The sequence below is a fragment of the Sorex fumeus genome, unplaced genomic scaffold (genome assembly GCF_029834395.1).
Source record: "Sorex fumeus unplaced genomic scaffold, SorFum_2.1 ptg000002l, whole genome shotgun sequence".
NCBI lineage: Eukaryota > Metazoa > Chordata > Mammalia > Eulipotyphla > Soricidae > Sorex > Sorex fumeus.
In genome coordinates this window covers 4,331,441-4,354,440 of record NW_026606059.1, presented here as the reverse complement: position 1 = coordinate 4,354,440, position 23,000 = coordinate 4,331,441, and the positions used below count along the sequence as shown (strand labels likewise).

Sequence of the window (23,000 nt, the reverse complement as noted above, 5' to 3'; positions counted from 1 at the left end):
GTTTCCCCCATACTCTCTCTCTCCTTTTTGGCATTAAGTTTGCAATACAGATACTGGGAGGCCAGTCACGTTTGGTCCTTTCTCTACTTTCAGCACACATCTCCCATCCCGAGCGATCCCTCCCACCATCACTGACTTAGTGATCCCGTCTCATTCCCAGCCTGGCTTCCGTATCTTATGGTCCATCCACCTGCCACTCTTTTGGTCTTGTTTTAGGGTCACAGTGGTGCCCAGGGGCTACTCTCTGGCCTCTGTGCTTGGGTCCCATGTGGAGTTGGGGGTCCAACCTGGGCCTTCCTTGTGCCAAGTGCTCCCCCCGGCCTGCTGAGCAGTCTCTCCAGGCCTCCACTTTTCACTCTGTGGAAATAACTACTCAGAAAGTTCCTGTGAGTGCAATGACCCATGACAAGATGCAAGTGTTTCAAGGCAAATTTCCTGGTCTTCAGGCTCGGACGTCTCTTGGGCTTTGACCACTAATTGTTTTAAGCTAAAGCACTGACAGGAAAAATCGAAAAAAAAAAAAAAAAGATCAAGGTGAAGAGAACAACAATGTCCGTGTATCCCCAAACCAGAAAGGCAAGGGGGATATCAATGCAGGGTGCAGAAGAGGCAACACCTTGTCGACTTCATGTCAGGAAGCTGGTGGAGAGCCTAAAAGTTCACTGCAGCCGAACTCTGGAAAGGACCAATGCCAAGCGCGGACGGTCACATAAAGAAACTGCAGAACTGGGGCTGGAGAAATTGCACAGCAGGGAAGGTGTTTGCCATGCACACACCTGACCCGGACTCAGTCCCCACCAGCCCGTAGGGTCCCCTGAGCCTGGCCAGGAGAGATCTCTGGGCACAGAGATAGCAGTAAGCTTCAAGCACAGACAGCTGGGTATGGCCCCAAACCCACACAAAAGCAAACAAAACCACAAAATGAAACACCACAGGACCCACAGAGTGGACACTACTCTGCTTTAAGAAAAGAGGAAGTCGGGCAGTTTGCCAGTAACTGGACAGGCCTGGGGGGGGGGGGTTCAGCCAGAATGAGATGGACAGGCCAGGCAATCACAACAGAGAGCACAGAGACACAGAGAATCACAACAGAGAGCAACAAACCTGAGAACTGGCCCAAGGACTGAGCTTACAGGGGGGCGGCGAGGAGGGCAGGGAGGGGGGACGGGCTGGGGAGAGTGTGTGTGGGAACGCCGCAGGCCGGACCCTCTCGGGGCAGCACCGTAGGTCGGGGGGGGGGCTAACATTTAGTTGAAAAAACTGAAAATGAGCAGGAGGAGTCAGCATGAGTCTGGGTGCCAGGGGGACGTGAGCACTGCAGGGAGGAGGGGCAGAGAACACCGTCGGCGCCGGGAGAGTCCCATCCTCTCCTACGAGGGGAGCTGTAGTGCCTCATCCCTCACATACACACACACAGACACACAGACACAGACACACACACACACCCCTCTGTGCCGCAGGGCGGAGCTCAAGGGCTGGAGCACTGTCTCGTGAGCAAAGGGGGCAGTCAGCCCCTGGCGCTGCAGTCAGCAGGGCGCAGCCGCCAGACCCCTTGGCTGAGAGGGGAGCAGCGGGGGGGGGGTGTCACTCGCCCTACACACAACCCCTGAGCACCACCAGGTGTGGCCCAAACAAGAAGGAAGAAAAAGGAAACCCCCTTCCTGGGCCAAAGCACAGAGGCACAGCCCTGGCCGGGCAGGTGGCCGTGTGGGCACTAACCCTGACTGGTTGCCACACCGCCAAGGTCTCTTGAACACGGCTGGGTGGGCGCACACACAAACACACAAACACACACACATGCACGCATACACATGCACATGCATGCATACACATACACACACACACGCACACACACTCGTGCACAGGCGCACACACACCCAAAATTAAAACCTGAAATAAAAAGACAGCTTTAGGGGCTGGAGAGATAGCACAGCGGGGAGGGCGTTTGCCTTGCACACGGCCGACCCGGGTTTGACTCCCGGCATCCCATATGGTCCCCTGAGCACCGCCAGGAGTGACTCCTGAGTGCATCGCCAGGTGTGACCCAAAAAGAAAACAAAGAAAGACAGCTTTGTTTGTCTGCCAGCCTCAGACACGAGGTCCCATTCTCACTTCAGGGCCTCTACTTGCTACGCAAAGCCCTGAGTCCTAAACACTCAGTTCAGTGGCGACTGTGATTATGTCCGATGACTTTTGACAGCAAGCCCGATCGGATTTCTCTCCGAACAGCTCAGTTCTAATTTCTACTCCAGCTATCCTTTCCATCCAAGATATTTTCGAAGCTGATTTTTTAAAATTTTTATTTATTTATTTATTGCTTTTTGGGTCACACCCGGCAATGCACAGGGGTCATTCCTGGCTCTGCGCTCAGGAATTACCCCTGGCGGTGCTCAGGGGATCAGATGGGATGCTAGGAATCGAACCCGGGTCGGGCCGCATGCAAGGCAAACGCTCTTCCCGCTGTGCTATCGCTCCAGCCCCTCGAAGCTGATTTTTAAAATTTCTTCAACGAGCTTGTCAGAGCTCCTTTTTTTTTTTTAACTTGGTGATTAAAAAAATGGGGCCTGTCCAGTCTTCCCATTTTTGAGCACTGCTGAAAGCATTCTGGAATCTTCCTGAGCACTCCTTGAGGAGTGCAGCTGCACCAACACGGTTCTGCCGTCTCCTGGCCATCCTCGGGCAAAGCCGGGCAGCTCTGCATTGTCTGAGGCTGCTTCTGCTCAGCATAACGTTCCTGGCGTCCTTTCATCTGAAACACGCGTCAGTTCTTTCCTCCCTCTGGGGGTCTGGCTTGTGTTGCCTTTGCTGTTGTTCCCGTGCCCTGCGGTGGTCAGGCTTGCTCCGGCTCTGTGCTCAGGGATGGCTCCTGGCGGGGTACGAGGCCCCTGCATGGGGCCAGCTGTAAGCACAGCAGCTAACTACTGCCTGACCTGCTGTCCGATCTCTCCAGCCCTGCGCCCTCCTTTCTCGCTGAGTTGGGCACCATCTGCCTCTGCAGGTGCTTGCGATGGACGTCTGGGTTCTTCTCTTCTGAGTGACTGAGCAAAGCTTCTGCAGCCGCCCGTGACGGGATGCTCGTGGAGCCTTGTCTTCACTTCCCGCGAGCGAGCACCCGAGCACATGCTGAGGAGCTAGATAAGGAACTGCTATTTTGGGGGTGCGGTACCCACAGAGCGAGTGCACCAGCAGCCAGATGGTGCCTTCAGGCTTCCTGATACCCCAAAATTGCCGCTGTGCCTCTGGCCAGACTCCAACAACTCAGGACCAAGTTTACCAAGAAATGAAACGGCCAAACGTTACGTATGTGGGAGCCACACCGGCAAACCACCTCCGGCTCAGCTACACAAGCTCATTGATTGGCCTTGCTTCAGAGACGCGTAAAGAAATCACGAAAGAGATCCAATCCCGCAGTTAATCTCAGACACACACAAAGGTGAACAGACCAGGATAAATCAGAGGGTCAGGGGAGCCTCGTGTCCACCCAAAAGAGCCCCCGGCAGCCAGTTACTCCCATAATCCAAAATCACCGCTATACCCTCAGCGTGACTCCACCGTCTCAGGACGGACCTCACTGAGATATAATCTGCTGAAAATTCAGATATGTGGGTTTTGTGACTGAATCTCCAGGCTTTCTCGGGTCAGGATGGGCTACCTCGCCCCACTTCCCTGTACTTCTGGAAGCCTCGTTAGTCACATCCACACCTCAAAGTGGCCACCCATTAAAAAGGTACTGTAGCTTCATGCCCTACTGAGGTCACAGGTTGCCCCCCACAAGCGGCTCTCCGGCACGGCCATGGCTCCAGAAGCACAAGGACTTAATGCAGATCCCGGCCGCTTGCGGCAGAAAAGTGAGTGGACTATGCCTTAATCCAAGCCACCATGCCTGCCCGGGAGGGAAAGGGTGTTGCTCCCTTCCACCTTTTTCCCCCTGGACAGCAAGATGGCAGCCGCCATGGAGCTTTTGGCAAAGCCAAGTATGAGCCGGTGGTGACGGGGCAACTGAAATCTCATGGGAAGGGGGGTGTTCTGGGATCATCCTTCCGCCCTACCGAGGTCACAAGTTGCCCCCCACGAGTGGCTCTCCGGCACGGCCATGGCTCCAGAGCACAGAAACCAATCTCATAAGTATCTGACTCTCAGCAGAAATACTTCCAGGCTTAATAAGTAAAATACCAGAAATCCAAAATTGCGCGGCCACAATAGCCGCCGTGCGACACCATTTAATTCTTGTGACCAGCTGTAGAAAACAAATGATCTCATAATGCCTTTTCAGCAGGTCTGATTTTGGGGTGTAAACTCTAAATAATAACGGTGCATCTTTGGTCAAAACAATGAATCTAATCTAAGTAGGTAGAGTGTTAACTAGAATTCATCTGCCTCACAGGCATTGGGAGGGGGGGTTTATTGGGGTTCTTGGTGGTGAAAAATAAGTACTGGTGAAGGGAAATGTGTTTGATGATTGCATGACCGAGACTTAAACCTGAAAGCTTTGTAACTTTTCCCACAGTGATTCAATAAATAAATAAGTAAATAAATAAATAAAATAAAAAGGTACTGTAGCCTTACCATCCCGATAAAAACACTGAATGCCCTGAACAACAACAAAAAAAAAAAGGAAAAGAAAAAGAAAAGAAACTGCTTTTTTCCCAAGGGGCGTGTCCTTCCCATCCCTGCCGCTGTGGGCTGAGTCCTGGTTGCTCCCGTCTCTGGAGGGGGCTGCCAGGGTTCTGTTTATGGCCACTCTCACAGGTGTGCACAGCAGCCCCTTGGGGATGAAATGAAGTTTTCCCAAATGACGAGAGACACGGGGCACGGCCGCGTAAGTGCAGCTGCCCCTGTTTATCTCGGCTGGAGACACTGGGGAAAATCTATTTGGTTCACGGCCTAAAAGCAAGTCGCCCTTCAGTGGGGAGCTTCCTCCAACCATTAAAAATGGAATTTCCATGATCGTAGATAGGGCAGGTAGGGCACTTGCCTTGCATGGCGTCAACCTGGGTTCGATCCCCGGCATCCCAGAGGGTCCTTGAGCACCGCCAGGACTGATCCCTGAGTGCAGAGCCAGGAGTCAGCCCTGAGCAGCGCTGGGTGTGGGCCCCTACCCCAGAAAAAAAAAAAGAATTTCCACACAATTCAGTTGTCTTACTTCTACCCAAAAGAATATAAAATCAGGCTGGAGAGATCATAGAGGGGTGACAGCCTGTGTCTTGTATGTGGCTGACCCGGGTTCGATCCCTGGCACTACACTAGAGCCCAAGAGCACCACCAGGAGTGATCCCTAAGCACAGGGCTGGGAGTAAGCCCAGAGCACAGCCAGGTGTGGTTCCCAACAAACGTATCATGAGGAGCACCGAAAACTTCGGGTTAAAAATGCACTGGTGGGACTGGAGTGCTAGTGGTTAGGGAGCTTCCTCCAACTGTTAAAAATGGAATTTCCATGATTGTAGTTAGGACAGGCAGGGCACTTGCCTTGCATGGGGCCAACCCCGATTCGATTCCCAGCATCCCGAGCACCGCCAGGAGTAATTTCTGAGTGCAGAGCCAGGAGGAACCCCTGAGCATCACTGGGTGTGACCCAAAAAGCAAATAAATAAATAAATAAATAAATAAATAAAAACACAGTGATTTTTCAATCTGCGGGGCTGAGGGGGTCAGGGCTGGGCTACACTCCCTCCAGCCAGGACCTGACACCCGCGGGTCTAGCAGTGACCAGGTAAACCCACTGGGCAGAGGGACTGCTGAGCGTCACTGAGGGCAGGAGAAGGGTGTGTGCGCTGAGTATGTGGGTGCTGGGCACCCAGCTCGGAACAGGGAGGGGGGCGTGCTTCTGCGGGCCTGGGGCTGAGGCTGACGGACCCCCAGCCGGTCTGAGCGTTCTCTTGGGGTGGGGACCAGCATCTGTTCTCTCTCTCCCTCAAGCATGTGCCCAGCATGGCCAGAATCAGATGGGAATCTGACTGGGCGTGGGGAGGGGCCCTCTCGCTGGATGTTCGGCCCCTCAGAACATCAGCGGGCCAGCCCCGGCTCCTCGAGGGCGTCCTCCGGGCACAAACAGCGCCTCCTCCATCAGACTGCGGCCCCCAGCCCGTGCTGGCTCCCGCCTGTGACCCTCAGCCCCCAGAAGCTGGACCCCCAGCCAACAGTGACATGCCAGGCTGCCGCCTAGGGTCCTGACCCGAGTCCGTCTGAAGTTGAAGAGAAGTGACAAGCTGTTGGCTTTCATGGTGGGGGGAGCAGGGTTGGGGCACACCCTTGGGTGCTCTTGGCTCTGCACTCAGGGAACACTTCCGGCACTGCTGGGGGAACCACATGGTGGCCAGGCTTAACTGTGTCAGCTGTGGAGGCAGCACCTCACCTGCGATGCGAGTTCTTCAGCCCCTCTTTGGTTGGTTTGGGGACCACACCCAGGGATGCTCAGGGGTTACTCATGGTCTGTGCTCAGGGATCCCTCCTGGAAGTGTTTGGGGGGGACCCTATAGGATGCTGGGGTTTAAAAACAGGTTGGACACAGTAAATACCCTCCCCAATGTACCACAGTTCCAAGTACCTCCCCACGTGGTATTTTTTGTGGGGGGTCACACCCGGCAATGCACAGGTTCCTCCTGGCTCTGCACTCAGGAATCACTCCTGGTGGTACTCGGGGGACCATATGGGATGCTGAGAATTGAACCCGGGGTGGCCCCATGGAAGGCAAATGCCCGACCCACTGTGCTATTGCTCCAGCCTCACCCCACATGGTCACTGTCACTGTCACTGTCCTCCCGCTGTTCATCAATTTGCTCAAGCGGACCCAGTAAAGTCTCCATTGTGAGACTTGTTGTTACTGTGTCTGGCATATCGAATACGCCACGGGGAGTTTGCCAGGCTTTGCCGTGCAGGCGAGATACTCTCGGTAGCTTGCCAGGCTCTCTGAGGGGGGCAGAGGAATCGAACCTGGGTCGACCAAGTCGGCTGCGTGCAAGGCAAACACCCTACCGCTGTGCTATCGCTCCAGCCCCACCCCGCATGGTATTATTTTTTTTTTAAAGATAGATCATCGTTCTACTAGGGGGAAGTCAGTGAAAAGCTTGATATTAGTGAAAGATTCCTCAGAATGATAATTACTTCCAGATGGGCGCTTACCTTTCAGAAAACTGATGACTTCAGCACGCCGCCATCTGTGCATTAGTGACTCTGAATGGGAATCTTCACTCTTGTTTACAAAGCTGTTGCCAAATTTGTAACTTAAGCCTCTGAAAATTTAAAAACGCTAATAGGAAAGTCTTTCTCTTCTATTGAAGCGGAGAACTGCATGCATAACAAGATTCCACATTGGCCTTTGGGAAATGTTGGGAAGAGCAAGTAGGGACTTAAGGCAATTAATCAATCATGCATGTTCTAACTCACTCTTCCTAAATGCCATCCGAGTGCTTTCGAGTACAGATTTAGAGAAAGTGTTTCCCGTGACTGGCTGAGCTTGCCCCAGCCCCCGTACCCCGAGACCTTGAGGGTCTCTAAGGAGACGGACAGGCCGTGAGCACGTGGGATGGGGCGCCTGAGAATCTTCAGCACCTGCTTCCTCCAGCAGTTTCTTTTTTGTTGTTGTTGTTGAATCACCTCCGGAGACACAGTTACAAAGTCACTAATGATTAGGTTTCAATCACAGACCCATCCCTTCAGCAGTGCATATTCCCCACCCCCAGTGTCCCCAGTTTCCTTCCTGCCAATCCCACCCCCAAGCCCGCCTCTATGGCAGGCACTTTCCTTCTCTCTCTCTCTCTTTTTTTCTTTTTAATTGAATCACCGTGAGATGCAGTTACAAAGCTTTCATGTTTGAGTTTCAGTCATACAATGATCAAACACCCATCCCTCCACCAGTGCCCATTCTCCACCCATTCCGCCCTTCCCCCCGTCTCTCTGGCAGACAATTTCCCCCATACTCTCTGTCTACTCATGGGCATTACGGTTTGCAGTACAGATACTGAGAGGCCATCACGTTCAGTCCTTTATCTACTTTCAGCACATGTCTCCCATCTTGAGCGATTCCTCCAGTCATCATTGACTTATTATTATCAACATCTTATCATCTCATTCCTACTTTGGACAACCTGGCAGGTTACCAAATGTAGCCTGCCCACAGGGCAGAGTCTGGCAAACTCCCCTTGGCGTACCCAATATGCCAAATACCAGTAACAATGATGGGTCTCATTCTCCTAAAGAGCCTTGAATATAATCTCAGGGCTAGGATGAAGGAGACGTTACTGGGGCCTGCTCGAGGCAATCGACGGATAACAGGATGGTCATGATCGTGATCATCATTGACTTCGTGGTCCCTTCTCCATCCCAGCTGCCTTCTCCCCCAGCTCCTGAGGCAGGCTGCCAACCATGGAGCGATCCTCCTGGCCCTTGTCTCTACTGTCCTTGGGTGTCAGTCTCATATTATGTTACTTTATATTCCACAAATCTCTCTCTTTCCCTCCATCCCTCCATCCCTCTCTCCTTTTGGGCATTACGTCCCATCCTTTCTCTGACCTCACTCCTTCCCCAAACCTGGCCCCATCTCATGTGCTGCCCAAGTGGATGGGCCCAGGGTTCCACAGGTGCCCCCGGCCCAGAGTGAGAATCACCGCTGTGGGGTCTTCAAATCACTCAGCAGCGTGTCCAGCCGCCCCGAAGGTGTGCCGAGAATTTCAACCAGCTTTCTTCAGTGTCTCCTCAAGGCTGACGGGAGTTTCTGGGCAGTCATTGCACGCCCCGGGCCAGAACACAGAAACACCCGCCCATGCACGGTGTGAAAGACGACAGACTGAGCTGGCTTCCCTGGACGCGGGCAGCCATCTGCTGACCTATGCAGTCACCTGAAACAGCTGGAACTGACCCCAAACCTCCTCTCACTGTCACTCACAGTCAAGCCAGTGAAATCTACGTTCCAGACGCCTTTCAAGTCAAGCCCATGCTGTCCCCCGTGACCACGGCCGTGGGCGTGGGGCTGGATTCTGAGGATGTCCCCACGCCACTCCATGCATCCACTTGTGCTGAGCACTTTGGAAGGAGCAACACAAGTTACACGTACTTTTTCTCTTTTTTCAGTTTTGGGGCCACACCTAGCAGTGCTCAGGGCTGACTCTCAGCTCTGCACTCAGGGATCGCTCCTGGTGGGCTGAGGGGACCATGTGGGATGCCGGGGATTGAATCTGGGTTGGCCGCATGCAAACAAGTGACTTCCCAACTGTACTGTTGCTTCAGCTCCTTGGAAGCTGTCTGAAGGGCTGGAGAGAAACATGCAGCCTTGGATCGGAACGGTTAGCCCAGCGCTGGCCCCTGATGCTAAGATTTAACCCAGACAGGGACCTCCAGGACTAAGCTCCAAGCACCGCTGGGTGGGCCCCCAAACTCAACCCAAATTCAATCAAATCAAAACAACAAGCAGGAGTACACACACACACACACACACACACACACACACACACACACACGTTTATACACTTGTTAATTCAACATTTTTTGAGCCTAAGGAAGAATAAAAATCCCAACATGGGCTGGAGAGATGATATATTGGGTAGGGCATTTGTCTTGCACGTGGCTGACCCGGGTTCGAATCCCAGCATCCTAGATGGTCTCCTGAGCACCACCAGGAGTAACTCCTGAGTTCACAGCCAGGAGTAACCCCTGAGCATCGCTGGGTGTGATCCAAAAAGAAAAAAAATCCCAACAGGCATATCTGGGTGACAATGTTTTGATCTGTATCTATACGAATAGTTTAAACTCTTTTCATTGTAATCCTCGAAAATGGTCCCTATTGAGTATTTGTGTGTTTATTATGGGGTTACACCCGCAGTGCTCAGGGCTTAGTCTGACTCTGCACGCAGGGATCACCAAACTATTCTCTCCAGTCCCTGCATAGATATTTTTAAGTGTGCATAAGATTATTTTTTAAGATTTTTAACATTTCTAAAATAAGGTTACAACACTTCTTCAAAGGATTATTCAGCTTAAACATGTATTTAATGAAGACCATTTGTGGGTCTGAAGTGATAGTAAGGTGTGTAGGGCACTTGTCTTGCACAGAGCCCACCCGGCTTCCGTCCCCAGCATCTCGTAGAGTCCCAGGAGCACCGCCAGGAGTGATTTCTGAGCGCAGAGCCAGGAGCAACCCTGAGCATTGCCAGGTGTGACCCCAAAACAAAACAAAAGAAACAAACCACCAAAAACCCTGCTTGTGACGAAGTTCCCTATCATTGCCCCCCAATGAACAGCCTGATGGGGGCTCAGACACTCCTCACACAGCAGAGGTGGGGACAGGCAGGGCCCCGGCCTGTAGCCCAGGAGTATCTGAGAGCAGAAGGATTTCCCTGTCCCCAGAGCAGGAGGGTTTGGAAGGGGCCAGTCCACTTGCAAACAAATGCATTAAGGAGAAGGGAATTGTACAAAAAGAACATGTTCCCCCGTAACCAACTAGCCCTCTCTGCATAAGCCTACCTGGGCAAAATTTTCCGATTTCTTTGTTCACGGATTCTACTTTTCTCTGCAGAAGATTCTTAGCTCCTTAGTGGACATGGTCCCCTGAACTGGGTCGTCTGTCTGCTATGAATTAAGGGTTTTCTTCTCCTGCCATGAGGCCGCTGCTGTGAGTGATGAGAAACGGCCAGCTCCCGTCCTATTTAACGCTTTGAAGCTGTAAGTAATTCGAATCCCTAAAAGCCCACAGCATCTGTGCTCTTCAGATGGAGGCCTCGAGCCTGAATTCCCCCTGGGCCCGCCTCGATACTTCTGGGTCTCTTAATGGTGCATTTCCCCGGCTAAAATGGAAATGTTGAGTTTCAGCTGAAGTCCCTGAAACCACAAGCAGCAGCCTTCCTTATTTTCCCTTTTGGGCCACACCCGGCGATGCACAGCGGTTCCTCCTGGCTCTGCACTCAGGAATCACTCCTGGCGGTGCTCGGGGGACCCCGTGGGATGCTGGGAATCGAACCCGGGTCGGCCACGTGCAAGGCCAACGCCCTCCCCACTGTGCTATCGATCACTCCAGCCCCCAAGCAGCCTCCAGTGGGTCTTCGTATTTCTCGTGGGAGCCCGTCTCTCCTTGGATTTTGGGTCTAGCTTTCTGATAGACTGTCCTCCCAAGAGACAAGCACACAATCGCTCTAAAACGCCGACCTGTTGTCAGTTGGATTTCACGTGACCTCCCCGTGGGCTTTCACAGAGACCCTCCCCCAAGAGGCACCTCATCATCCGGACTTCCACGGTGGCCACTGCTGAGCAGGCCCAGTGCTTCCCAGGCAGCCCCAGGGAGTCACACGGAAGCCTTTGGGGTCGTACAGTCTCCACCGCCACGGCTCAATTCTGCAAAAGCCAAGCCTCGAGCCCACGCGTGGCCAGGCTTGCACCACATCCCCCTCAGCCACAGCCCCTGGACGGGAACTCTGCGGAGTCTGGGTGTGGCGTGAGGGACGCGTCTCCTCAGCCCTCCCATGTCCCCCCAAACCCCCACCCCGTGTAAAGTGAGTTGTGGGAGATGGATAAAGGCCCCACACCTCACACTGCACAGCTGGGAATGCTGGCGGCCCCAGGGAGCGCATGAGCGTGGAAAGGGGCCGAGTCCCCCACCCCGCACGCCCTCCCCACTCAGCTCAGCGGTTCCCCACCAGCCAGGCTCCCCTCTCTCGGACCCGAACCCGCCATGCTGCTGCTCTCTCCTAGATGAGTGTCCCCGCCCATGTGAGCACGGACCTCAAACAGAAGCACCGTCTCTGGCCCCCACCTCCGCATCTGCGTCTACACGGTGAACTGCAAGTGGAAAGTCATCCTGTTTGGGGTTTTGTTTTGGGGGGTGCTCAGGCATCGCTCCTGGCGGTGCTTCGGGGACCCGGCGTGATGCCACGGATTGACTTGGCTTAGCCGTGTGCAATGCCGACGCCCTCCGCGGTACTATCCTTCCGGGCCCCCGGCAAACCATTCTTAGGCAACACTGTGCAAAAGTGTGTCGAACACACCTGGGACTGAACCCACATGCGCTGGCTTCCGGAATCAACACAGAGGAAGGCTGTGAGCTGGCCGTGTGAGGCACTGCCCAGAGCACCGCAGTCCCCCGCTCACGGGGCCAAGGCCTCCCGGGCGAGCCGGGGTTTTCCCGCAGCACAGCGAGACGAACCCCTCTTTCTCCTCTCCGCCTGGCCCGCCTTGGTGCAGTCCCTGAAACCACAAGCAGCAGCCTTGGTTCAGGACCATCTGTCCCAAGCCACCTCCCTGCCAGCTTGCAGGGATGCTCCCGTGTTAGGGGGAAACACCGTCCCCACCCCTCCTTCCCGCCTGTCTTCCCCAAGCCCGCCCACGCTGCGACCTCCACCCACTTTCAGAGGTGCCGCCTGGACTGCATCACTCCCAGCGAGCCTGACTGATGTCGGGAGCCTCGAGCCGCGCGCTTCTCTGTAACTCATGCTCCAACCCGTCACACAGGCTCTTCCTGGACAGCAGGAGGTGAGAACAGTCACATGGGCTCCTGCTGGCGGGGCCTTGACGATGCCCCCGTCCCAACAGAGACACACAGAGACACAGACACACTGAGACACACACAGAGAAACATACACAGACACATACACACACAGACCAGACATACAGAGACACAGGCACATAGACACAGACACAGATACATACACACATACACAGAGACACACACAGACGCAGACATACAGAGACACACACAGAGACACACACACAGACACATACACACAGACCAGACACACAGGCAGAGACACTGGCACATAGACACAGACACAGAGACATACACACATATACAGAGACACACACAGAGACACACACACAGAGACACACACAGAGACACAGACACACAGAGACACACACATAGGCACACACATAGACATACACACAGACACATACACAGACACACACAGACACACACACACAGACACAGAGAGACATACACAGAGACACAGAAACACAGACACAGACACACAGGGACATACACACACATAGACACAGAGACATACACACAGACACAGACACACAGAGACACAGAGAGACATACACAGAGACACAGGCACATAGACACAGAAACACAGAGACACACAAACACAGAGACATACACAAATAGACACAGACAATGCAGACACGAACGCACACACACACACACACACACACACACACACAGCTTTCATACCACCAAGGCTAGGGGAGAGGGGTTGAAGCCATAGTACAGCGGGTAGGTGCTTGCCTTGCATGCGGCCAACTCTGGTTCGATCCCCGGCATCCCATACGGTCCTCCGAGCACCGCCAAGGGTGATTCCTGAGTGCAGAGCCAGGAGGAAGCCCTGGGCATCGCTGGGTGTGGCCCCTCCCCTTTGGAAAAAAACTAACGTGAGTAGCTCCCCCAGGGACATCTAGCCTGCGAGTCTAAACTAGTCCCTGTTTAACACAGACTCCAGGCCATGCCCCTTCTCACGGCCTTCCCTGGCCCCCTGCTACCGAGTCCCAAGCTAAACCTGGCTCTGAGTCTCTTTGTCCATCACCCGGCCAGGGCGTGAGTCCTCTCTTGCTGGCAGGAGCGAACGTGGTGGTGGTGGTGGAACGTCTCCTGTCTCAGGTGGAGAACGACCGCGGTGACGTCGCAGAGCTCTGCTGCCAACGGGCGAACTCGCTCAGAGGGTGGCCGGACGCGGCCAGCCCCTCCCGGGAAACCCCAATGGACGTGAATGGAGACCACGCAGCACGCGGGGTCCAGGGCTCCCCCCACGCAGACGCCTCTTGCCTCCCCAGCTGTGCGCGGGCCACAGTGAGACAGGTTGGCTCATTGGGGGGCCCACGGCAAGTGTCTCTGGGGTCCTTTTTTCCAGCAACTGATCAGCCGCTTCTGGAGTACCGGCAGATCCCGTGCCTCGCCTCACCTGCTCCAGCCTGGCTGGGCTCTGCGGGCTGAGCCCTGGGAGATCTCTGTCTCGGCCCCTGAGATGAATTCGAGTCTCGACTCTTTGGCGTTTACCTGTCTATAACGGTTACCCGCGAACAGTCACTGAATCTCAGTGTGAAGTAACCGGGTAAAACGGGCAAAGAGGTATGAAACAGAAGGCTCACATCAACAGAACTCTTTCCAAATCTGTGTTTGAAACAAAACTGGTCCATGTTCAGGGGCTCAGAACGACGACGGATAAACAGCAGAAGCAGAATGGCAGCAGGTGCCATTCGATTCTCTTACTCTAAAGCCCAGCTCACACCGACTCAAGACACGTGGCTCACAAGAGCAGAAAACCGAGTCAAAATCTGCAACCAATTCTCCATCCCAGTGTCCGTCCTCTTGACACTGCCCAAAGGAAGAGGAGGAGAACAGAAAAGGACCGAAGGGAGGCTGGGATAGGATGGGGGAGCGGAGGAGGAGGAGGAGGAAACGCCTGGAGGTGGATGTGAGTCCCACGGCAGGAAGACGGGGGTAGGCAGGCAGGAAGCAGTGTCTGAAGAAACACTGAGTGGATTCTCAAAAAGGCTGATTGAAACATGCCAATTCAGGGGCAGAAAAACCTAAACCCGGAGGAAGATAAAGCCACAGCCAAGCACGCTACCCTCAAACTTCGACAAGTCAAAAATGGAAGAGAACACATTTTAATCACAGGGAAAACCATGCTACCTTCGGAGAAATAGGACCCCACAGACACGCCAGGAGTCAACGGAATGGAATCAGAGTGAAGAGGAATGGGCTAGAACAATAGCACAGCGGACAGGGCATTTGCCTTGCACGAGGCTAACCCGGGCCGACCCGAGTTCGATTCCTCTGCCCCTCTCGGAGAGCCCGGCAAGCTACCAAGAGTATCACGGGTATCACGCCCGCATGGCAGAGCCTGGCAAGCTACCCGTGATGCGGGGTGCAGATCAAAGTCTCTCTCTCTCTCTCTCTCTCTCTCTCACACACACACACACACAACCATTTGTGACAATACTTTGTGTCCAGAATATACAAAGAACTCTTAAACACCAGGAAGGATAAAGACCGCAAAACACATGGAAAAACACGTTGAAGACTTGGAGAGGGGATTTACAATGGGAGATAAAGAATGGCAAAATAAATAAATAAATAAATGGGGCAGGAGCCCTGGGCCAGGGGGAAAGGTGTTTGCCTTGATGCTGCCAACCCTGGTTTGGTCACTTGTGGTCCCTGACGCCACCGGCTGGGGCCCAATTCCCCCAGAGCCCCCCAAAAGATGACAACCCCCCACAAGAAAACCCCCAAACCTACTCAACATCATTAGTCCTCAGGAAATAAAATTGAAGCCAAAATGATGAACTACACAGTGATTAAAATCACTAAAATTAAGCAGGGGGAACATTTTAAATACTAATGAGGATGGAGGTAAAGGTAAAGGTAAAGGCCCTCCCGTTGATCGTCGATTTGCTCGAGCGGGCCCAGTAACGTCTCCATTGGAGACTTTGTTGTTACTGTGTCTGGCATATCGAATACTCTCGGTAGCTTGCCGGGCTCTCCGAGAGGGGCGGAGGAATCGAACTTGGGTCGGCCATGTTGGCCGCGTGTAAGGCGAACGCCCTACCCGCTGTGCTATCGCTCCAGCCCAATGAGGATGGAATGTGATATATATTTGTATATGTGTGTCTGTATAAATATATACATATACACACAAGTGTATACATATGGAGAGTTGGTAGAAATGCAAATGCTTCGGAATGTGAAAGCAGTTTGGAAAACTGGTAATACTGGGGCGGGAGCAATAGTACGGCAGGGAGGGTGTTTTTCCTCCATGCAGCCCACCAGGGTTTGATCCCCGGCCTCCCGTATGTTCCACCCCTCCACCCCAAGTCCTGCCAGGAGTAATTCCTGAGTGCGGAGCCAGGAGTAAGGCCCGAGCACTGCTGGGTGTGGCCAAAAAGAAAAAAAAACAACCCCAAAACGGAAATGAGAAGAAAAACTGACACTATCTCATGAAGCTAACGTATGCTGGATCTCTTAGCCGACAGACAGTCTCACTCCTGGGTGTCCACGGGAGAAGGGCAGATGGTCAGCGAGGAAGATGCTAAGAATGTTGCCATTGGCACACGCACCATTAGCCCACGCTGAAAACTACTTCACGTGTGTCCACAGTGGAAGAGACGAGTGGACTGTGGGGCGGCCTCAGGAAGGAACACCGCACAGGCCACGGCCACCAGTGACCGTCAAAGCCGTGAGGCGAGGGGTCCGAATGACAGCTCCACACCGGGTCCCCCGAGACCCACCAGGAGGGATCCCTGAGCACAGAGCCAGGAGGAAGCCCTGAGCACCGCTGGGCATGGCCTTCCAAAAACAAACAAAATAAAGTCGTTAACGTACTAAGATGTCCAGATAGCCTGAGAATTAAATTAATTCAGGAAGAACTGAACTCTTAATGTATAGTCTCTATTAAGTAAAAAAGACGTACATATCCCTTAAGCACTGTCTGTAGCACTGTCCTCCCATTGTTCATCGATTTGCTCGAGCGGGCCCAGTAACGTCTCCATTGGAGACTTTGTTGTTACTGTGTCTGGCATATCGAATACGTCACGGGGAGCTTGCCAGGCTCTGCTGTGCGGGCGAGATATTCTCGGTAGCTTGCTGGGCTCTCCGAGAGGGGCGGAGGAGTCGAACTCGGGTCGACCCGGGTCAGCCTCGTGCAAGGCAAACGCCCTACCCGCTGTGCTATCGCTTCAGCCCATCCCTTAAGAGCAAGAGATATTTGCATTGTTATATCAGTTATCCCCCAAAAATGCCCGTTTGTAGAAGCACAGTAAAAATATATCGTCGAATTCATACATTTGGCTTCTGGGGCCATCAGTTAAGTGTGTATGACGAAAAACGGTCTAGGGGCCACGGATCTGCCTTGCATGCAGCCGACCTGGGTTCAATCCCTGGCATTCCATATGGTTCCCCAAGCCCACCAGGAATACTCCCTGAGCACAGAGCTAGGAGTGACCCCTACTAAGTACCACCGGGGGCAGCCCCCAAACAAAACAAAATGAGGAAAAATTGTCTAATCTTGGTCCCAAAGATACAAAACTTCTTAGCATTGTCCATAAGACCAGCACACAGATTGAGAAAACAAACGGTCCTTTAAACTTCATCCTTCCCTGAGTGGGAAAGTCACTCGCCCGGTGAGGAGAAGGGCGGAACATCGCTTCCCACTGGCCCCTGCAGAAGCATTGCCGCTAGAGAGCCCGGGAAGGGCGGCGTGAGCCGTGAGACAGCCTCGTACGCCCAGGCTGGCTCTTTGGCACAAATCCTCCTCACTTTAGCTGGGGAGAAAAGTGCGACCGTGACAGCTTTCTCTGGCTGCAGTGCCCCGTGGAAGAACAGAATATACAAACCCCAGCGCTCACAGGGAGCCTGTCTAAAACCCTAACCCGACGTGCCCTCGGAGAGAGTTCAGAGTGGGGGGTCCAAGGAATGCGTCACGAGGGCTGGAGCGACAATACATCGGGGAGGGCGTTGGCCTTGCACGTGGCCGACCCAGGTTCGATTCCCAGCATCCCATAGGGTCCCCTGAGCACCGCCAGGAGTCACTCCTGAATGCAGGGCCAGGAGGAACCCTGTGCATTGCCAGGTGTGATCCAAAAACAAACCAAAAAAAAGGCAAAGAATGCGTCATGAGGATCAAGTCTGCGTTCCTCAGAAAGGTCTACCAGCCTGAACAGACACTGGACATCCTTCCTGGACCTCCCCGGCTGTGCTCGGGGCTGGCTGGGGGCCCTGTGCTCAGGCAGCACTTCTGGTGGGGTGGGCTGGGGGGCTGAACTCGGGTCAGCCGTGTGCCCGCCAAGCACCGCTCCTGTTGTACTATCTCTCCGGCTCCGTCACTGGGAAAGTCTGAGTTAAACCTCCCTGCTGGGCAACAACAGCCTATTACTCATGTTTTAAACCCAAAGATTCCCCCATTCATCTGGCTAGAAAATAATCAGCTAGATCAGAGCAGAAGCGATCTGTTCCACGAACTCCCGATCACGCGGGATTAGCTCCAGCCCTCGTCAGGCACGTTCAGCCTTCTCATGAACGGCCACGGCGAGCGCCCATTCAGCTGTGCTGGGAACTGACTCAGCCAAGCGCCGCTCCAGGTAACACCCAGGACGCGCTCGGTGACTCACGCTTACCGCACTCCAGGCTCGTCTCTGACTCAGTGCACCCGAGCGGCCCTCGGTGACACTGGGTGCTTCTGAATGAGGCTCTCGGCATGAGTCACCGTGCTCTGAGAAGCCGTTCCCACCAGCCTGTGGTTCTCGGGGGAATGTGGGAACCTGACCGGACACCTGATTTGCACACTCGGGCTGCCCGCCCGGCTGGGAGTGTGCCCTGCTCTTGTAAGAACACAGTTCCCAGAGATGTGAGTCTGGCTTGAGCATGGTAGAGAACTTTCTAGCGCATGCAAACACGATTCTTCCCATGAGCGACCCACAGGGCCGGGCCCCGAGGAAGTCTCTGCAGAGCAGCTTCTCACCTGACGGCCGCAACTTTCTGTGCCAGGGGACCCCCGGCGCAGGGGGTCTAGAAAGCTCTGTTCAGCCACCAGGGCAGAAACAAGGCGCAGGGAAGAGCCGCGTGAGAGTCACCAACCAAGCTGCATCCCAGAGAGGCAGGTGGTGGGTCAGGCACACCCCAGAGGGTCCCCCAAGCACCGCCAGGGCTGACTCCCCCTTGAGCACAGAGCCAGGAGTCATCCCCGAGCACTGTGGGCTGTGGCCTCTGCGCCAAACTGAACCAAACCAAACAGCCTGCAGGGAAGGGATTTTAGGAATGTGAAAAAAGTTCATCCCGGGCGCCCTAGTTTGCTGGCTGAACACTGGGGGGTCTTCTCGCAGCGGGGGCGGCGGCCTCCCCTCCACCCTGCATCAGGCCACAAGCACAGTTCCAGGTGAGCAAAGGCCCAGCTCCACGCGGGCGGCCCACGGGCAGACCCTCCTCCCGGCTGGAAATTCATCCACCACCGGCACCCGCTGCCTCCACCAGAGACCAGGGGCTTCTCAGGGCGCCCACCCCAGGGAAGCTCAGCTCTGCGCACCAGCTCCCCCGTGCAGTGGACTTTGGTCATCCGAGGCCCCCTCTCTTCCCACCCCTCCCTCCGACTCTCCCCTCCTCTCCTTGTCTCCAGACATAAGTTTGGACTCAGAAATTTCCTTTCCGTGTATTTTTTTGATCAGTAGGGCATTTGCCTTGCACACAGCCAGTCCGGCCGAGCCGGGTTCGATTCCTCCGCCCCTCTCGGAGAGCCCGGCAAGCTACCGAGAGTATCTCGCCCGCACGGCAGAGCCTGGCAAGCTCCCCGTGGCGTATTCGATATGCCAAACACAGTAACAACAAAGTCTCCAATGGAGACGTTACTGGGCCCGCTCGAGCAAATCGATGAACAACGGGAGGACAGTGTGACAGTGTGTGTGTATCTTTTGATGACCAAGTGTTTCGAGCCCTCCTCTCATTCCCGGTCCTGGTTCACATCCATCTCCGAAGCCCCTGTGTGGGAGGACGACTGCTTTACTGGTTTCTGTCTTTTGGATGCCATGGGGAGGCAGTGTCTGTCTCGGAGAGTCTGGGTGCGCTGGCAGGAGTATGTGCGGCCCCTCTGGGCGGGGAAGGGCCTGACTTTGAACGTGGTCTGTCCCTTCACTGGGTCTCAACCTCCCCTCACCTTTAGATGAGTCATGTGCTCATGCCTTCTGCCAGGTCAAGATGAGGCTGGGGGGTGCGTGGGTGGGTGGAGTGATAGCACAGCGGGTAGGGCATTTGCCTGGCACCCGGTGGACCCAGGTTCAATCCCCGGCATCCCATTTGTTCCCCGGAGCACTGCCAGGAGTGATTCCTGAGTGCAGAGCCAGGAGGAACCCCTGAGCATCGCCGAGTGTGACCCAAAAAGAAAAGAGAAAAAAAAAAAAACGATGAGGCTGGGTACGACGGCCGTCCCAAGCCCATCAGCCTCCCTGGTCACACACATCTACATTCCCTGGCAGAATATGCCCTGGTCTCTGTCCAAACATCGGGATCCGTGATGAGGAAGCACCAGCATGATGTGCAAAGGGGGTGCAGAGTCCGTCAGAACCCACGCAACCCCGGAGCTGAGTGAGAGGGGCCGGAAGGAAGACGGCGCCACCAGGACCCCGACTCGCTTCTTCTCTATTCCTGGTGACGAGGGTATTTTGGCTAGGATTTTCCAACCATCTCAGGAAAGCGGGCATCCCTATCTCACAAGGTGGGATTCTCTTAAAATGGACGCTGAAATAGTTTCATGCAGACAGTGAAATTTCTCTATAACCACCTCTCCCAGGCATACGCACGCTCTGAAATATTTTGAAGGTTAGGGATGATCGTTAAAGTGCGATTTGAGGCTTATCCGTAGTGAGAATCCACAGGAGGCAGCGACGCATGACACTGATTATTAGATACGTCTTGGGGCGACCTTTCGGGACTCAGGGACCCTCCAAGGGCTGGAGTGAATCCAGGGCACCCGCCATACCCCCAGACCTCAGCGCACCCCCAATGTCAAGCTGGCAGAGTCTCTGGGCACTGTGGGAAGGGGCCCCCAAATAAAAAAACAAAAAGTCAGAATAAAACTGTATGTGTCCTGGACTCATAGCTGTTGGGTGTGGGGACATCCCTCAGGGCGAGATGCTCGCTGAGGGTGGGGGTTCCTGGGTGGTCCCCGGGTGGTGGGCCCCATAACCAACCCAAAACCTCACAGAGGAGCAATACTGTGGAGTACTGGGCCACATTCTCGCCTGCTGGTGAATAGGAGTATCTTTGTTTTCCGGTCTCCTGTGTTACCTGAATAAATGCTGGAAGCGACCCTGTGAGGTATGCACTGGTTAATGCTGCCCATTTTACAGACGAGAGAATTAAGGCATGGAGAGGTGAAGCAACTTCCCTAAGGTCTCCCAGCTCGTGTGGGATTTGAATCGAAAATTAGATTGGGGGGAGGGGGGGAGAAAGAAGGTTAATTATTGTAAAATGATACATAGTACAAAATGATGAAATTATTGTAAGAAGAACATTGTCTCTTGTGTTTCAAAAAAAAGCAACACAGGGGCTGGAGCCATAGCACAGCCAGTAGGGCGTTTGCCTTGCATGTGGCCAACCCGGGTTCGATTCCCAGCATCCTACATGGTCCCTCGAGCACGGCTGGAATAAAACTGAGTGCAGAGCCAGGAGCAGGCCCCCAAAAAGAAAAAAAAAAAGCAATGCGGAAGAGACAGTGAACAGAAGGTCAGGTAAACTGAGGTCCAGGAGAAAAATGGGTTTCAGCCAAAAAAAGAAAAGAAAAAGGCGTTTTAAGACCGATGTCTTTTTTGTTGCTTTAAGTCTGGGCCACGCTGGGGGCGGGTCACTCCTGGCGGGGCTGGGGGCTGCGAGCAAGGCGAGCGTGGACGGGCTCCAGCCCACGTGCGGGAAGGAAGCCTGGGGTGCTCCGGTCCGGGACCCCCACCCAGTCCTTAGGACCGCACACCCAACCCTTGGGACCCCCCACTCAACCCGCGAGAGCCCCCACCCAGCCCTCCAGACTCCGCACCCAGCCCGTGGGACCCCCCGCCCAGACCTCAGGGCGCGCCGCGGAGGACCGAGACCAGCGGGGCAGAGTCCGAGGGTGGGCCGGGGCCGTGCCGGGCGCGGAGTGGACGGGAGATCGGGCCGGGGCGGGGGCGGCCGCGGTCGGGGAGGGCGAGCCCCGGGGGGCCGCCGCGACCTCCCCTGCGCCCCGCCGGCTCTCCGCGACGCCCCCCGCGCCGCAGCCCGCCCCGGCCCCGCCGCCCCCGCGCGCGCCCTCCCCACCCTCCAGGCTCCGGCGCCCCCACCGCGGGGGACAGCGGGCCCGACGCCCCCAGACGGCACGCGGGCTGCGCCCCCCGCCCGCTCCCACGCCTCGGGGGCCGCCGGCACCGCCGCGGGCCGGCAGGGGGGCGCGGGGTACCCACGGGGCGCGCGGCGGGGGCTGCGCGGGGCGCGGAGGTGCGGGTCCGGGGGCGCGGGGCGCTCTGGGCGCGGGCGGGGCGCGGGGGCACCCAGGGTGGCGCGCGGCGCGGGGGGCGCGGGGGGCGCGAGGGGCGCGGGTACTCACGGTGGCGCGCGGCGCGGGGGGCGCAGCTCCGGCCCGCGGGGCTCCCCCGGCGGTGCGCATGCGTCCCGGGCGCCGCCGGCTCTCGCAGTTCCCAGGGTGAACCCCACTCGGCCGCCGGCGCCCCGTCTCCTCCCTCCTCCCTCCTCCCTCCTCCCTCCTCCTCCTCCTCCTGCTCCCCGCCCCGCCCCGCCCCCGGCCTCCGCCCGTCCCGCACTCCCGGCCCGCCCGCGGCCTCGCCTCCGCGCGCCCCGGGGTCTGCGGGGGTCTCGGGGTCCGCGCGCGGGGCGGGGGGTCGCGGCGCGGGCGGCGGCGAGCGGGGCTGCGTGCTGGGACTTTGTGAATGAAGGGGCGGGCGGACGTGCGCGGGGTGCGCGCCCGCGGGGTGCGGCTGCGGGTGCGGGTGCGGGGTGCGCGCCGAGCGGGGGCTCGGCCTGGCCCCGCTGCGCACACGCGCGCACACGCACACACGCGCCACACACCCGCGCACACCCTTGCACATGCCACACGCGCGCGCACACACACGCCACACACGCACGCGAGCGCACATGCGCGGACACACACACGGCACACACGCGCACACCCGCACACACGCGCGCGCACACGCACACACGGGCCCACACACGCGCGCACAAGATCGCACACGCACACACGCCCCGAGGGTCCTCGGCCTCCCAGGGGGTCCCCGAGTGCCGAGCGCGCCCCACGCGGGACCCCCTGCCCGGAGCCGCGGGCCCACCCCCCGCGGGAGGCCGGCACGTGGTCTCCTCCCGCGAGGCCCACCGGCCGGGGTCGTGCGAGCTGCGGAGGGGGCGCGTTCTCCAGGGGCGCGGCGCCGAGAGACGCCTCCAGAAGCGCTGTAGCGACGACCCCACCCCACCCTGGTTCCTTGGACTGCCACGAAGACTCCCACCCTCACCCGATCTCCTGCACTGTCGCGACGACCCCCAGCCCAGCCCGCCCCCT

General features: G+C 56.0%; 1 protein-coding gene across 2 annotated transcripts in view; it reads right to left on the bottom strand.

Annotated features, from left to right (window-relative positions):
* The window catches only part of RGS20 (regulator of G protein signaling 20), a 113,467-nt gene extending 91,289 nt beyond the window's left edge, over nt 1–22,178 (bottom strand). For both annotated transcript variants that reach the window (XM_056109771.1, XM_056109780.1), the window contains exon 1: nt 22,038–22,178. In XM_056109771.1, the coding sequence (XP_055965746.1) occupies nt 22,038–22,097 (60 nt within the window). In that variant the 5' untranslated portion in view covers nt 22,098–22,178. The remainder of the gene's footprint in view (nt 1–22,037) is intronic.
* Between the last annotated feature and the right edge of the window lie 822 nt (nt 22,179–23,000).